Raw genomic sequence first — 16,249 nt, 5'->3', positions numbered from 1 at the left:
GGTGAGATTATCTCTTCCTCCTGGGCTATCGACCAGAGGCCATTCTGGGTTCCTTGTCATGAGTGCACTCCCACAGAGGTGGAGTAAAAACAGGCTTCATGAGGATAGATGAGAAAAGCCAGGGTGAAGTGATTCTAGGACACAGCCTTTTGTAACTAGCCTCCAGGACTGATGTCTCAGGCAGGGCCTGGAGTTCTCTTCATAGATGTGAGTGTGTAGGTCCATCCCACACAAAAGAGGAGGGGATGAATGCTAAAAGGCAAGCTGTCAAAGGACGGCTCTGCAGAATGGCAGAGGGGCTACCCAAACCATGTTCCCTACCACAGCTGTAGCAAAAAGGGACCACCTAGACTACTGTCACCCTAGACACAAAGTCATGAGACACTGCCGCTCTGGGTTTTTGTTGGTGGTGGTGGTGGTGGTTGTGGGGCTTGAACTCAGGGCCTGGGCACTGTCCCTGAGCCACTTTGTGCTCAAGGCTAGCACTCTACCACTTGAGCCACAGTGCCACTTCCGGTTTTTGCGTGTTTTGTTGGAGATAAAAGTCTCATGGGGACTTTTCTGCCCAGGCTGGTTTTGAAATGCAGTCCTCTGATCTCATCCTCCTCAGTAGCTAGGATTACAGATATGAGCCACCAGCACCCAGCATGCTGGTCTGTTCTTGTTCTACTCAGTTTGGTGTGTTCTAAGTACATTAAGTACTAAGCTTGAACCCCTTCCCACCTAAGACCAAAGGGCCACCAACTTCCTTCCAATGTCCACTGTCCATCCTTGCCATTTTTGCCTTAGGAATAGCTCCTCCATGCCAGAAACTGGGAGTGAGCTGCGGAGACAAATGCTGGAAACAGCTGAGAATACTCAGGGTGGTAGAAGCTGTGACAGAGATACCTCAAGTTTGATCTGGAGTGCCTCATTGAGGAGATAATGCCTGAGCTAGCATTGAAGGGTAGCTGGAAGCTTGCCAGGGCAGAGAGGCAGGTGCAAAGATCCTCCTGGATCAGCACTGCTGATTTGAAAGAACAAATGGTGGTAGAGGCAGGGCCTGTAGTGCGGCTTGGCTTGGAAGAGCAGGGGTTTGGTTTCTTCAGAGTTGCTAGGTAATGAGGAAAGCAGAGCAGTGAGAGAAAAAGTGCTGGGAGGGTCTGTTTTGGAAACAATCTCATACATGCCCAGGTTGCACTGGAACTCAATCCTCCTACCTCATCACCTGGAATGCTGGGATTACAGGCATGCCCCACCATGCTGGGCTTAAAAGAAAATGTTCTATAGGATTTGACAGGACCTGGCTTCTGTCACACTGTGAAGCAGACAAGCTTCAGGAAGGAGAGCTCAGGTCAGTTATTCATTTCTTCTAGCGCAGAGGTAAAGCCTGGTTTTTGTTTTCTTTTAAAGAGAAGCTCGGCCCCATACCCACTCTTAGCTCCCAAGTCTGAGGCTGATCCCATATTTGGTAGCAGCTTCTGCCATTGGCTTCAGGCTGAGCCCTGACCCTAACTTAGGTCATCCCATCAAGGGAGGCCATTATTCTCCATCGTTAATTTTATGTGAACATGGAAAGCATCACTAATAACTGGGGCCCAAATTCTAGAGGATACCCCCACCACAACAGTGAACCACCTTTTCTTTTAAGTGTTGCCTGAAGGACTTTAGAGGATGCTGGCAGAGGAGGGGTTACATTGGAGAGGGAACTAGAACTTTCTTACCAAAAGACTTTCCTTCTAGGGATGGGGTGGTTCCCACTGATTATCATTTACATGATTCTGCCTGTTGTTCCCAGACATGACCACTAGGGGGCACTGAGGATGGTTCTTAGGCAGATGTCATAAGGCTTCCAAGAGCCTTCTCACATTTTGACCTTTATCCATTCTGGCCCTGGACTAGCAACTAGGATAAAAATTGCAAACTCATAAGTGCTCAGGACTAGACAGAAACTTAGAAATAATCTGGAGCAAATATTTAGGAAACTTGGCAGAGAGAGACCATGGGATGGGCTAGGAATGTGGTTTAGTTGTAGACTGTTTGCCTAGCATGCATGAAGTCCTGGGTTTGACTCCTCAGTACCACATAAACAGAAACAGCTGGAAGTGGCACTGTGGTTCAAATGGTAGAGTGCTAGCCTTGAGCAAAAGAAGCTCAGGAGAACCAGGTCTGAAGGTCTCAGCACCTGCTTGAAGGAGCTGCCTTGTTCAATTTGTGGGACTTGGGCCTAGAACACAAATGTGCTAATGATGTTATAATAATAAATGCATTCATGGGGCTGGGAAGGTGGCTCAGTGGTAGAGCGCTTGCCTTGCATGCCTGAGGCCCTGGGTTCGATTCCTCAGCACCACATAAGCAAAAAAGAAAAAAGCCGGAAGTGGCATTGTGGCTCAAGTGGTAGAGAGCTAGCCTTGAGCTGAAGAGCTGAGGGACAGCGCCCAAGCCCAGAGTTCAGGCCCCACGAACGGACCCAAATAATAATAATAATAATAATAATAATAATAATAATAATAATAAATGCATTCAAGCTTCCAGGCCTCCCCCTCCCCCCCAAAAGAAGAAGCAGCAGCTCAGGAACAGTGCCCAGGTCCTGAGTTCAAGCCCAGAACTGGCACACACACACACAAAAGCCATGGGATTTGCCTTTAGCTACACAGCTCACTGCATGCTTTCTCCAGACCTGATACTCCTTGTTCCTAGGTGTTTGCAATGTGATTAGGAAGTGTTTTGCTTTTTATCCTCAAAGCTAGTGCTCTACCACTTGAGCCAAAGCTCTATCTATATCAGGCTTTTTGCTGTTTAATTGGAGATAAAAGTTTCTCATATTTGTCTGCCTGGGCTGGCTTTGACCCATGATTCTCATATCTTAGCCCCCTAGGTACCTAGAATTCGAGGCATGAACCACTAGTGCTGGAATTCATCATTTTTTGTTGTTAACACTGGGATTTAAACTAGATCTTTGCATCTACTAAGTGATCTACCACTTTAGCCACACCTCCAGTCCTGCTTTTAACTGGCTGTTGTATTGTTGTTGTTTTTTTCAGACAGAGTCTTGTGGGTTTGCTCAGGTGGGATTTAAACCACAAGCAAAAACCACACCTCCATTCCTTTTTTGTTTATTTTTCAGAGAGGGCCTTGCACTTTTGCCTTGAGCCCACCTCATATAGCCATCCTCCTTTCGCAGTCTCTTGTGTAGCTGAAATTATAGGCATGAACTACCAAACCTTACTCCCCTGGCTGGACTTTTAATAATATTTGAATAGACTGTGAATTTTCATTTTCATTTATGGACTCTGGCCACAAATTATGCAGTCAGTCTTGCTCCTCATCTTGCTTGAGTTCTGCCAATTGTTTCCAATCAACCCCTCCCAAGATCCTCCTCTCCTCAAGTTCCTACCCTTCCTGACAACCTGGTTTGCCTCTCACACTGTGCTGGTTCTTTTTGCTATAAAGCCCTCCCTGCACTGCCCTGGAGCTGACACTGCTTTATTCTTAGCCCTTCCCTTCAGATTTTTAGACTTCACTATTTAGGTTGAGAAAGAGGAAGAAGCACTGCTTAGATAGTTTTATCCTTGGGTTTTTTCAGTTACCCTGCTGTTGATGGGAGGGAGTTTCTTATTCTTTTCTTTCTTCTTCTTCTTTTTTTTTTTTCTTTTGGTCTGTTGTGGGGCCCGAACTCTGGGCCTGAGCCCTGTCCCTCAGCTCCAGGCACAAGGCTCAAGGCTCAAGGCTAGTGCTCTACCACTTGAGACACAGTGCCACTTCTGGCTTTTTCTGCTTATGTGGTGCTGAGGAATCTAAATCAGGGACTAGTGCATGCAAGGTAAGCACTCTACCACTGAGCCACCTTCCCAGCCTTCATTCTTTTCTTTAAAAAATTTTTAAATTAATTTTATTGTAAAGGTGCTGTAAAGAGGGGTTACAGTTACTCATTCTTTTCTTAACTGCTGAGTCTTAAATGACATATCCTAATTAGTGCATGAGAGACAAGAGTCCTGGGTTCACAATACCAATTTACTACTAAGAACACATGACTTTGGGCAGGTCATGTTCATTTTTTTTTAATAACCTTTATTTAACATGTGCGTTACAGAAAACATATTCGCAAAGTACAAAATATTACTGCCACAAGCAGTTCAGGCGGACATGAATGTCTAGATCCTCCATGTACATACACCAATACCTTTCATGTTCATTTCTTGTTTATTTTGTTTTGTTTTTGCCAGTTCTGGGGCTTGAATTCAGGGTCTGGGCACTGTCCCTGGGCTTCTTTTGCTCAAGGCCAGCACTCTACCACTTGAACTACAGCGCCACTTCCAGCCTTTTCTGTTTATGTGATACTGGGCTTCATACATGCTAGGCAAGCACTCTACCACTAAGCCACATTCCCAGCCCCAGGTCACATTCATTTCTGAGTCCCTTTGCAGGCATTTATAAAACAGAGAGGATAATACCTGCTTTACAAGGTCCCAGGGGGACTGGCCAGATGATATTTGTACAGGAAGTCCTTGGCAAATGTTAGTTCACTCTCGCCCCTGAAACCTGGAGGCTCAGAGAGGAATTAATTTGCCTAAAGTAACAGCAGCTCCTAAGCTACCAGTTTAGGCTGCTCCTGAACGTCTGACCCCAGTTTGATTGCCCCAGTGACCCCATTTTACATTTGAGGTGTTTCTTCTCTGGGACCTGGGAATGCCAGGCCTGCCTGAGAGACCCCAGTCACAGATGCAGCCTAACCAAGGAAAGCAGGAACCATTTACCCCTTCACTCCTATGGACTCAGCCAGTTCTTTGTTCCAACTGTCCTCAAACTCAGTGAGAAGCATCATGATTTATTACTCCATTTTCTCTGCTCCCCCTGGCCCTGAATCCCCTCAATGCAGCAGCCAAAACATAAATTATTTCATGTCTATACCATCACAAATATAGACTCCATTGTGGTTGACATTCCCTGCCAGGTACTGGCCCAGCTTCTAGTCTTTCCCCGACACTGCTTATTAAAAAAAAAAAAAAAAAAACCCACCAAGAAATTGTGTGTGCGTGCACCTGTGTGTGTGTGTGCGCGCGCGCACGCATGCGTGCACACCAGTTCTGGGTCTTGAACTCAGGGCCTGGGTGTTGTCTCTGAGCTTTATTTTGCTCAAGGGTAGTATCACTTGAGCCATAGCTCCACTTAGGGCTTTTTGGTGGTTAATTAGAAATGAGTCACTAAGTCTCACAGACTTTCCTGTCCAGGTTGGCTTGGAGCCATGATCCTCAGATCTCATCCTCCTGATTAGCTAGGATTACAGGACTGAGCCATGGTGCCCTGGTTTCTTTGGTTACTTATATGTATGTGTATTGGTCCCAGGGCTTGAACTCAGGGCCTGGGCACTGTCCCTGAGCTTTTTTTGCTCAAGGCCAACACTCTACCACTTGAACCACAGTACCACTTCTGGTTTTTTTCTGCTTATGTGGTACTAAGGAATTGAACCTTGGGCTTCATGCATGCTAGGCAAGCAGTCTACTACTAAGCCACATTCTAACCTGTCATACATTTTCTTGAATACAAGCAGCAGGCTGAGTTTTCCCCTATCTCTAAGAGGTCATATTTCCAGTTCTCCTAGGGTTTATACTGTGTCAGAGAAGACTAAGGTGGGTGTGGACTTAGGTCTGCATTTTCAGCACAGCATGCAGCAGTCAGTTTCTGAAGAACTGAACCTTAGTAATAGCTGTGGTGAGAATGGGTCCAGCTGTCTCTGCTGACCCCCTCCCCCAGTGAACTTTCTTCAATATCCTGTTTCAATGTCACACTGTGAAATCTGACTCTCAGCTATTTTCTCTGGCTTCACTAGTCCCTGGGCTTCCTTCAGACCCAGCATTGAGGTACAGGATTGTTTGGGTCCTCTGACAAGGAGTGGGTAGCTTTAATGGGGATGGAAGGGATGATCTGGGTGTAATTTCTTAGCATCTAGCAAAGAGCTAGACATAAAAGAGTCCTCAGTGGACATTTGTGAATAAAGTAATAAATTTGGCTAATAAACAGGAGGGAGAAGTGATTTCTTGTTTTCTCTTTAGGTCTTTTTTCTTAACTTGTATAGAGGCTTGAATAATGTTCCACCAGTTTGTAATTCTAGCCCCTGGGATTTATAAAGATGATCTTACTTGGAAAAAGGGCATTTGTCAATGCAATTAAATGAAGGATCCTAAGATGAAATCTGGATTATCTGGCTAGGCTCTAAAAGCCAATGTTAAAAGACTTTATAAGAGGAGGAATAAAAGACACAGGAAGAGGAGGAAAAAGGCCCTGTGAAAACAGAGGCTAAAGCTGGGTGCCGGTGGCTCAAGCATGTAATCCTAGCTACTCAGGAGGCTGAGATTTGAGGATCTCGGTTCAAAGCTAGCCTGGGCAGGAAAGTGCTTGAGGCTCTTATCTCCAATAAACCACTGGAAAACCGGAAGTGGCACTGTGACACTAGCTCTCCTTGAGCTAAAGAGCGCAGGGACAGGGGCTGGGAAGGTGGCTCAGTGGTAGAGTGCTTGCCTTGCATGCCTGAGGCCCTGGGTTTGATTCCTCAGCACCACATAAGCAAAAAGAAAAAAGCTGGCACTGTGGCTTAAGTGGTAGAGCTGAAGAGCTGAGGGACAGCGCCCAGGCCCCGAATTCAGGCCCCATGACTGGACCCAAAAAAAAAAAAAAAAAAAGCGCAGGGACAGCGCCCAAGCCGAGTTCAAGCCCCACAACGGACAAAGGAAAAACAGAGGTTTTTTTGTTTTTGTTTTTGTTTTTGTGTGGTCCTGGACTCAGGGCCTAGGCTCTGTCTCTGAGCCTCTCTGTGCTCAAGGCTAGCACTCTACCACTTGACTTCTGCAGTCATAAGTCAAGGAACTCTGGAAGCCACTACTAGTAGGAAAAGCAAAAGTTGTGTGTGTGTGTGTGTGTGTGTGTGTGTGTGTGTGTGTGTGTGTGTGTGTGTGTGTGTGTGTGTGTTGATCTTGAGGCTTTAACTCAGGGCTTGGGCACTGTCCCTGAGATTTTTTTTATTTTTTATTTTGGGTCCGGTAGTGGGGCCTGAACTCTGGGCCTGGGCGCTGTCCCTCAGCTCTTCAGCTCAAGGCTAGTGCTCTACCACTTGAGCCACAGCGTCACCTCCGGCTTTTTTCTTTTTGCTTATGTGGTGCTGAGGAATCGAACCCAGGGCCTCAGGCATGCAAGGCAAGTACTACTACCACTGAGCCATCTTCCCAGCCCCCTGAGATTTGTTTGAGCCTAGTGCTCCACTTGTAGCTTGTTGCTGGTTAATTGAAGAGTCTCATAGACTTTTCCTGCTTGAGCTGGCTTTGAACTTTGGTCCTTAGACCTCAGCATCCTAAGTAGCACGGATTACAGGCAGTAGCTACTGGTGTCCTATGGAAGTGTTCTCTTGAAACCTTGGTCTCTGACTCCTGGCCTCCAGAGTATGAGAGAATAAATATCTGCTGGATTAGGCTGCTTTGGTCATGGTAATTTGATATGGCAGTCTCAGGAAACAAAGACATTTTAAACACAGAAAGGTGTTTTCTGTGAAATTCCACTAGATCCGCACCACATGAATTGAGCTAGATGGTGATTTGGGATTTCCCAACTACTGTCTGAACAAAAACACCTGACCTCACTTCCTGGGCTCCAGCCAGGAGGGGCCATTCAGAACCAGAACCCGAGACAGTGTGACAATTCACATGATCCACTATGAAATCAGATCCAACTTTTGGAGCTTTTCTGAAAGCTAGTATGCTTATGTGCTACTTAGGATTTTGTTCTTTTTGTCAGTCATGTGGCTTGAACTCAGGCCTGAGCTTTTGTACTAAAAGCTAGCCCTCTGCCCTCTACCACTTGAGCCACAGCACTACTTCCCGTTTTCTCATGGTTAATTGGAGGTAAGAGTGTCATGGATTTTCAGATCTCAGCCTTTTGAGTAGCTAGTATTACAGGTGTGAGCCACCAGTGCCCAGCTATATATATATATAATTTTTTTTTGGGGGGGTGGGTCAGTCGTGGGGCTCAGGGACAGTGCCTAGGCACTGAATTCAAGCCCCAGGACCAGCAAAAAAAATAGCACTTTTTTTTAGTGTGATGTCCCTCAGCTCTTCAGCTCAAGGCTACCACTTGAGCCACAGCACCACTTCCAGTTTTCTGGTGATTAATTGGAGATAAGAGTCTCATGACTTTCCTGCCTCGGAGGCTGGCTTTGAACTGCCATCCTCAGATCTCAGCCTCCTGAGTAGCTAGGATTTTTTTTTCCTTGGTTGTGGGGCCTGAACTCTGGGCCTAGGTGCTGTCCCTCAACTCTTCAGCTCAAGGCTAGTGCTCTACCACTTGAGCCACAGCACCACTTCTGGCTTTTTCTGCTTATGTGGTGCTGAGGAATTGAACTCAGCACCTCATGTATATAAGGCAATCACTCTACCACTGAGCCACCTTCCTGCCCTAATTCAGTTCCTTCCTTCCTTCCTTCCTTCCTCCTTCCCTCTTTCTTTCTTTCTTTCTTTCTTTCTTTTTCTTTTTCCTTTCTCTCCTTCTTTCTTTCTTTTTCTTTCTTTGTGTTAGGGATTGAGTAAAGGCTTTGTGAATGCTAAGCATCCACATGACCAGTGAACTATACCCTCAGCCCACTAAAAATGTTTCTAATCCATCGATTTTGCATATCTGTTGATTCATTTAATTCCCACAGTAATGCTATTACTATTTTACAGATGGGGAAACTAAAGCTGAGGGTGGGGAGCTAATTTGTGCAGAGACTCAGAGCCAAAGGAGGCAGAGTAGGTAGATTACAGAAATGCCTGAGTCCTGCTGTGTCTGACTCTGAAAGCTGTGTTCTGTTAAATCAGTTTTGGTGGTGGAGAATTCTCTCTCTCTCCCTCTCCCTCTCCCTCTCTCTCTCTCTCCCTCTCCCTCTCCCTCTCCCTCTCCCTCTCCCTCTCCCTCTCCCTCTCTCTCTCTCTCTCTCTCTCTCTCTCTCTCTCTCTCTCTCTCTCTCTCTCTCTCTCTCTCTGTGTGTCTCCCACAGATCAATATCCTTCAAAATGACTCAGAGTTAGTGCTACTTACAAAAGCAACTGCTTGGAAGGGGAGCTGTGGCTCAATTTGTAGCGCAGCAGCCTCGAGTGGAAAAAGCCAAGTGAGACAGCAAGGCCCTGAGTACTGACTGGCACAAGAAATAAAAGCAACTGTTATCAATCCTATTATTATGATCAAATAAGTCTTTCATGAAGACAATTTTTTTTTAAATTTTCTTCAGTCAGGCAGTGGGGATATGGTGATGAATCAGATCAGGTCATTTTGCTTGAGGAATTCCGTTTATATGCGTGTGCTTGAGAGAGAAAGAGAAGGTAAGGGGGAGAGGAGAGGAAGAGAGAGATAGAGATAGATATATCTCAGCCCGAGATTGATGGGTCTGGAGGAGAGAATGGAAAGGCTTTCTAGAGACAGTAGTGTAAGCAACCCACCCACAGCGATGACGCCCTCGCGGGCGCCGGCACACCTGGCGCGCAGCCTGTCAGTTAGTGTTCAGGGAGGACTCGAGGGTTGGAGGTGGCAGAGCGGACGTGACCGTCCGACGGGTCCTCGGGTCTCAGTGCATCCTGCGTGGTGCTCTCTGCTGAGCCACAGAGCATTCCTTTTCAGTGCTCGTTTCGTTGAGGAGATCAGTTAGGGGGGGAAAAAAACTCCTCCCGGAGCTTGCAAGGGAAGACTATACCAATCCAGACTCAGTGGGTGCCAAGGGGGTCCTCGCCCTGCCCCGGAGGCCTGTTACCAAGGCAACTAGGTTAGGGCGGAAGTGGCTCTGAAGACTAATTCTCACGAATCAGGTGACTCTCCAGCTTTCTGCACGTGACACGAGAGCCTAGGCGCGCGCTCAGTCTAATCAAGACTCCACCTCTCCTCCTATCACTGACAATTGACAGTGATCTCGAGCAATAGCCCTTGCGACTCCATCATAAGACCCCGCCCCTTCATTGAGGAAGAACCAATCAGGCTGGAACAAAAAGAAGCAACGCCCCAGGTTTCACCCCGGCTTGACAGACGCAATTGAGGCCAGCCTCCAGTCCCTCCGCCTCCAGCCCATTCCGGGTGGCGATGGACTGACCTACTACCCAATAGCGTGTCCCTTGGCTGCTTCTGGGTCCCGCCCCTATATGAGAGGAGCCAATGAGTGAGCTAATTCTCGGCCGGGTGGAGGGGGGTTGCACTGCGGTAATATGGCTCTTCCTTAGCCAGCGGCGGCGGCCAGCGCGGGGACCGAGCGGTCGTGCCTCTCGGGCGGGGAGTTTCTAGGCTTGGCGGGTCGTGGCTCGGAAGCGGAGGCGGATGCCAGAGGAGGGTCCGCCCCGCCGCTCGGCGGCTCCCGGGTCGAGATGAGCGCCTCAGCGTCGGTCGGGGGCCCGGTCCCGCTGCCGCCCCCGGGCCCGGCCACCGCTCTGCCGCCCGGTTCTGCCGCGCGGGCCCTGCATGTGGAGCTGCCGTCTCAGCAGGTAAGCCCGCCGGCGCGCGGCGCGCGGCGCTCGGCGGGGACCGCGGAGGCCCCGCGTGGGGACCCGGTGGCGTGGGCTGACCCCCCCCTCCCGGGCCAATCGGGAGACCCCGAGAGGTGGCCGGGAGAGCTCGCCGCGCCGCCGAGCGCTGTCAGGGGAGCCGGCGAGGGGAGGGGTCCCGCGATGGCCGAATCTCTGGGAGACCCCGTTATCGAGATGGGCTGGTGAGACGCCCGCTTAGAGGCAGTGGAACTCCCCCAGGGCCCGCCTCTCGCCCGCAGGCAGCCGGGGATCCCCGTGAGGGGACCTGCCCCTCTTTCCTCCAGGGAAGGCACCCGAGGAGTCCCTGTGACCCTCGAGACCAGCCCGAGCGCGGCTTTCCCGTTCTCCCCCCCCCCCGGCCCCCCCGCCGGCTGCGGAAGCCGGGAAGAGTTGGGGTTTCCAGCACTTGCTTCTTGAGCTACTTCCCTCAGCCCTTGTAGAGAAATGTATCTGGGTTTTGGGGGTTCCTGTCTAATCCGCAGATCCCAGGTTCGCATCTTAGTAATGAGAACAGTCTTCGACTTCATTCCTTTGGGTCAGTATCTGGGAAGAGGATTTTTATCTATTCGTGTCGTTCCCATCCTTCAAGCAAGGGCTTTGAGGGCATCTGGGATCCACCCTGTCGGGAGATAAGGAGGGAACCCAGAGCTTGGAGAGATGAAATACCCGATTATCTCTCTGTAGACTACTCATTCCCCCTCATCCATTGCTTCCTGTTGGCTCGGCGGGGCAGACTTTGCAGGAATGCTAGCATTAGAGTTGAAGTACCCGGCAAACTGTCAGTCTTTGGGAACTTTCCGTGCTGGATTTGTACGAAGTGTCCAATGGCCATTAGTGCCCAGTTCCCCGGGATGGTTGTTTTTATTATCCTTGTTTTGTAATGGAAGAAACCGAAGCATATTCGTTTGTGGAGAGCTGGTTTCAGAATCGAGCAGTCTGACTCCGTAGCTGTTTCACTCTGTTGTTTGCTTGGGAACTTGAGCAATCTTCTCTCCATTACCTCCACACTGGACAGAGCAAGTTCCTTCTTCATATCCTGCCTGGAACTTTCCATCCTACCAGAGAGACTTAGAAAGGATTCCTAAAGAAATCTCAGAGAGAGGAACGAAGGCATGGGCAGTGGGGTGGATTCCCATGTGTCAAAAGTGTGTGTGTGTGTATGTGTGTGTGTGTGGGAGGAGGGAGCGCTAAGGGGAAAAGAAAAGTTGGAGCTAATAGCCACCACAGTGGTGGCTGTGGATAGGCAGAGGGATTTGCAGATGGCAGGCTTTTGGTGGTGCAAGAGGATTTAAGGGTAGGCTAACGTGTGCTCTGGTTTTGTGTTGCCGCAGGAAGTTGGTAGCGAACACTAGGAGTTCCAGGGCAGTGATGAGCATGGCCAGACAGCCTAGTGTGGATGGAGCATTCATGTGAATTATGCTCCGTGTGGGAGGACGAATGTGAGGGGATGGATAGTGGGAGGGGGAAGGGGTAGTGGGCACTGTTGAAACCAGCCTGGAGAAGGGAGCTTTGAGAACACATGGGATTTAGGAAAGAGAAAGAAAGCATCATTTACTTCATAGAGCCAGTTTGCTGATAACAGTTCACAGTTTAACCCCTGGAGAAGTAATGCACACAAAGTGTCCGTGGAATGAATTCAAGTGCATCTGTCAGTGTCTGCCAAATTTTTATATTGGTGCTAAGGGACATACAGTGGCTTCAGTGGACAGCTGAAAGCTCTATGGACACTGAGGAGGACGCTATTTGCAGCTTTCTTGGGGTGTCATCTTTCTGGAATTATTGGAAGGCAGCCTATATAACAAAACCTATTGATTTTTGCAGTTGATAATTAGCTTTCTGGATCAAAATATTCAGCTTTTGGGGATATAAATGTGTAGTATTTTAAACAATAAGCATTTCTGTGGTTGGATTATCTGTCTAAAGCACAGATGATTAGTGTACAGCTTAATGAATTGTCACAAAGTGAATGATTATATAACTACTATCTAGATTAAGAAATGCAAAATCATGAACATTCCAGAAGTTTTCTTTGTGTACTTTCTTTCTACTTTTCTTCTTCTTCCCAAATAACTATTTTTTGATTTCTGACACAAGAGATCAGTTTTGCCTGTGTTTGTATTTTATATAAGTGGAATTATGCTAAATATACTCTTCAGTTTGTCTTTTTTTAACTTTAGTGTTGTTTGTGAGAATCAAGTGTGTGCACACTTTTTTTTTTGGTCTGGTCATGGGGCCTGAATTCTGGGCCTGGGCGCTGTCCCTCAGCTCTTCAGTTCAAGGTTAGCACTCTACCACACTTGAGCCACAGCGCCACTTCTGGCTTTTTTCTTTTTGCTTATGTGGTGCTGAGGAATCCAACCCAGGGCCTCAGGCATGCAAGGCAAGCGCTCTACCACTGAGCCTCCTTCCCAGCCCTGTGCACACTTGTACATATAAAGCTTTTCATATTTAGCCTTAAATTGTTTGCCTATATTTTGCAAAATTTCAAATGTTTAGGTAATTCCAAAAGTCCATCATTAGCTTTCATTCTTGGTAATATTAAACAGGCTTGTGCTTGCTAGGCTGCACCAACAGCTCTGCTTTTCAATGGCTAATTTTGAGACTGGGCCTTTTTGTTTGTTTTTGTGTAGGAACTGGGACTTGACCTCAGGGCCTGGGCACTGTCTCTTAGCTTTTTCTGCTCAGAGCTAGCACTCTACCATTTGAACCACAGCTCTACTTCTGGCTTTTTGGTGGTTAATTGGAGATAAGAGTTTCACAAGGGACTGGGAATATGGCTTAGTGGTAAAGTGCTTGCCTAGCATGCATGAAGCCCTGGATTCAATTCCTCAGTACCACATAAACAGAAAAATCCAGAAGTGGTGCTGTGGCTCCAGTGGTAGAGTGCGAGCTTTGAGCCCCAGAACTGGCCAAAAAAATAGGTGTCTCACAGACTTTTCTGTACAGGTTGGCATCAAACCATGATCCTCAGTTCTCAGCTTCCTGAGTAGCTAGAATTAGAGGCATGAGCCACCAGTACAGGTGTCTAGCAAGATATATGGTCTTTCTTTCCACCCAACTGGCATCTGAGCATTGATCTGCCCAAGTAAGCTTCTGGTTGTTGCTGGGATCATAAGTGTGATCCAGCTTTTCCTCTAGGGAGGTGGAATCCTTTTAACTTTTTTGCTACCTGGCCTGGTTTTGCACCTCTATCGTCCCAATCTTAGTTTCATGTGTAAGTTGAGGAGACTTAGGATCTTTTCTGCCTGGACTCACCCTGAACTTCAGTCCCAGAACTGTCAGCCTCTCAAGAAGCTAAGATTACAAAGCATTAGCCATTACTGCCCAGCAGCTAGCTTGCTTGCTCTTTCTTTCCCTCCCTCCCTCCCTCCCTCCCTCCCTCTCTCCCTCCCTCTCTCCCTCCCTTCCTTCCTTCCTTCCTTCCTTCCTTCCTTCCTTCCTTCCTTCCTTCCTTCCTTCCTTCCTTCCTGTTTTTTTTTTTTTTTTCCGGTCATGGGGCTTGAACTCTGGGCCTGGGTGCTGTCCCTCAGTTCTTCAGTTCAAGGCGAGCGCTCTACCACTTGAGCCACAGAGCCACTTGTAGCCTTTTTTGCTTATGTAGTGCTGAGGAATCGAACTCAGGGCCTCATACCTGTAAGGCAAACACTCTACCACTGAGCCACCTTCCCAGCCCTCAGCAGCTTTCTTTTGAATATCACTTTAAAAATTAAGCATGTCTGCCATTCATTTCATTGTAGTTATAAGGTGTTGATATTTCTAAACAAACAAACCTTATTATTGATTTAGGATTGCTGTGATAAAAGTGGAAATCAGTGGTTCCTCAGCCTACTTGAGACTGGATTTCTCAGCCAGCAGTATTATTTCTCTGTATTATTGACATTTAGGAGCTGAGCAGAGGATGTCAGTCACATTTGTGGATGCTCCCAAGATTTCAGCAGCACCTTCAAAGTTCTGACAATAAGTATGATTTCAAGCTGGGTATCAGTAGCTCACTCTTGTAATCCTAGCTACTCAGGAAACTGAGACTTGAGAATCATGGTTCAAACTCAACCTGTACAGGAAAGTCTGTGAGACTCTCTTTTTTTTTTTTTGGTCCGGTGGTGGGGTCTGAACTCTGGGCCTGGGTGCTGTCCCTCAGCGCTTCAGCTCAAGGCTAGCGCTCTACCACTTGAGCCACAGCGCCACTTCCGGCTTTTTTCTTTTTGCTTATGTGGTGCTGAGGAATTGAACCCAGGGCCTCATGCATGCAAGGCAAGTGCTCTACCAGTGAGCCACCTTCCCAGCCCCATTGAGTTTTTTAAAATGCTATTTTCCTATGTTGTTGTAGTGTATTTCAAAATTATTCACCCTGTGCCTTTTTTGTTTGTCCCTTCTCTGAAGCAGTTTCTTCTGCATTTAGCTAAAGTACTTTTTAAAAATTTTTTTATTTTGGTGCTGGTACTGGTGTTTGAACTCACGGCCTGGACACTGTCTCTTGGCATTTTAGCTTCACTTCTGGCTTTTTGATGCTTAATTGGAGATAAGAGTCTCATTGACTTTATTGCTCAGGCTGGGCTTTGAACTTTGATCGCTAGCTCTCAGCCTCCTGAATAGTTAGGATTGAAGGATTAAATGTGAGCCCAGAGTGCCTAGTGTAGTTTGAAGATGATGTTTGCTCTTTAATTTTTAGTTGCAGTTCATTATTCATTGTGCATCAGTATAGGCTCATCTGAAGAATAAGGTCCTTTATATTCATACCCTTAGCCTTTCGAATCCTGAGATCTTTGTGTTTTGTGGTTGAAGACATTTAATATGTTCTTGTCCTTAAAACCTCGATTGAGAGAATTTCTTTCTTCTCCAAAGGCTTCAAGCCTTTGTATAGTATAAACCAGCCACACTCTAGTAATTCAGAATGTAGGAAGTTTTTTTTAGTTTTTGGTCGGTTGTGAGGCTTGAACTCTGGGCTTGGGTGCTGTCCTTGTGTTCTCCAGCTCAAGGCGAGTGCTCTACCGCCTCTGCCACAGTGTCACTTCCGGTTTTCTAGTGGTTTATTGGAGATAAGAGTCTCCCAGGGGCTGGGAAGGTGGCTCAGTGGTAAAGTGCTTGCCTTGTATGCTTGAGGCCCTGGGTTCCATTCCTCAGCACCACATAAGCAGAAAAGGCCGGAAGTGGTGCTGTGGCTCAAGAGGTAGAGCGCTAGCCTTGAGCTGAAGAGCTGAGGGATAGAGCCCAGGCCCAGAGTTCAGGCCCAACGACTGACCAAAAAAAAAAAGTCTCCCAGACTTTCCTGCCTAGTCTGGCTTTGAACCATGATTCTCAGATCTCAGCCTCCTGAGTAGCTAGGATTACAGGCATGAGCCACTGGCACCCGGCTTGTAGGAAGTTTTTTTTTTTTTTTTGGTCCGGTTGTGGGGCCTGAACTCTGGGCCTGGGCGCTGTCCCTCAGCTCTTCAGCTCAAGGCTAGCACTCTACCACTTGAGCCACGGCGCCACTTCCAGCTTTTTTCTTTTTGCATATATGGTGCTGAGGAATCGAACCCAGGGCCTTAGGCATCCAAAGCAATTGCTCTATCACTGAGCCACCTTCCCAGCCCGTTGTAGGAAGTTTTTTATTGGTTGCATAGTGACCCTTTAACAAAGTCACACATTACTTAAGAATTTAGAGCAAGTTACAAACTTTTCATAGAAAATGTATACATAAGCCCATAGTTTTGCATGTGGGTTTTATTATTTTTCATTTTCAATTAATTTATTAATTACTT

General features: G+C 47.4%; 1 protein-coding gene across 2 annotated transcripts in view; it reads left to right on the top strand.

The window, feature by feature from the left end:
- The first annotated feature begins 10,161 nt into the window (after positions 1-10,161).
- The window catches only part of Uvrag (UV radiation resistance associated), a 316,630-nt gene continuing 310,542 nt past the window's right edge, over positions 10,162-16,249 (top strand). For both annotated transcript variants that reach the window (XM_070034983.1, XM_070034982.1), the window contains exon 1: positions 10,162-10,466. In XM_070034983.1, coding sequence (XP_069891084.1) covers positions 10,350-10,466 — 117 coding nt within the window. In that variant the 5' untranslated portion in view covers positions 10,162-10,349. The remainder of the gene's footprint in view (positions 10,467-16,249) is intronic.

This window comes from Dipodomys merriami, unplaced genomic scaffold, assembly GCF_024711535.1.
Source record: "Dipodomys merriami isolate MVZ:Mamm:240054 unplaced genomic scaffold, mDipMer1.0.p SCAF_25, whole genome shotgun sequence".
NCBI lineage: Eukaryota > Metazoa > Chordata > Mammalia > Rodentia > Heteromyidae > Dipodomys > Dipodomys merriami.
The sequence above is the reverse complement of the archived record's forward strand: the minus strand, read 5'-3'. Positions and strand labels throughout refer to the sequence as shown.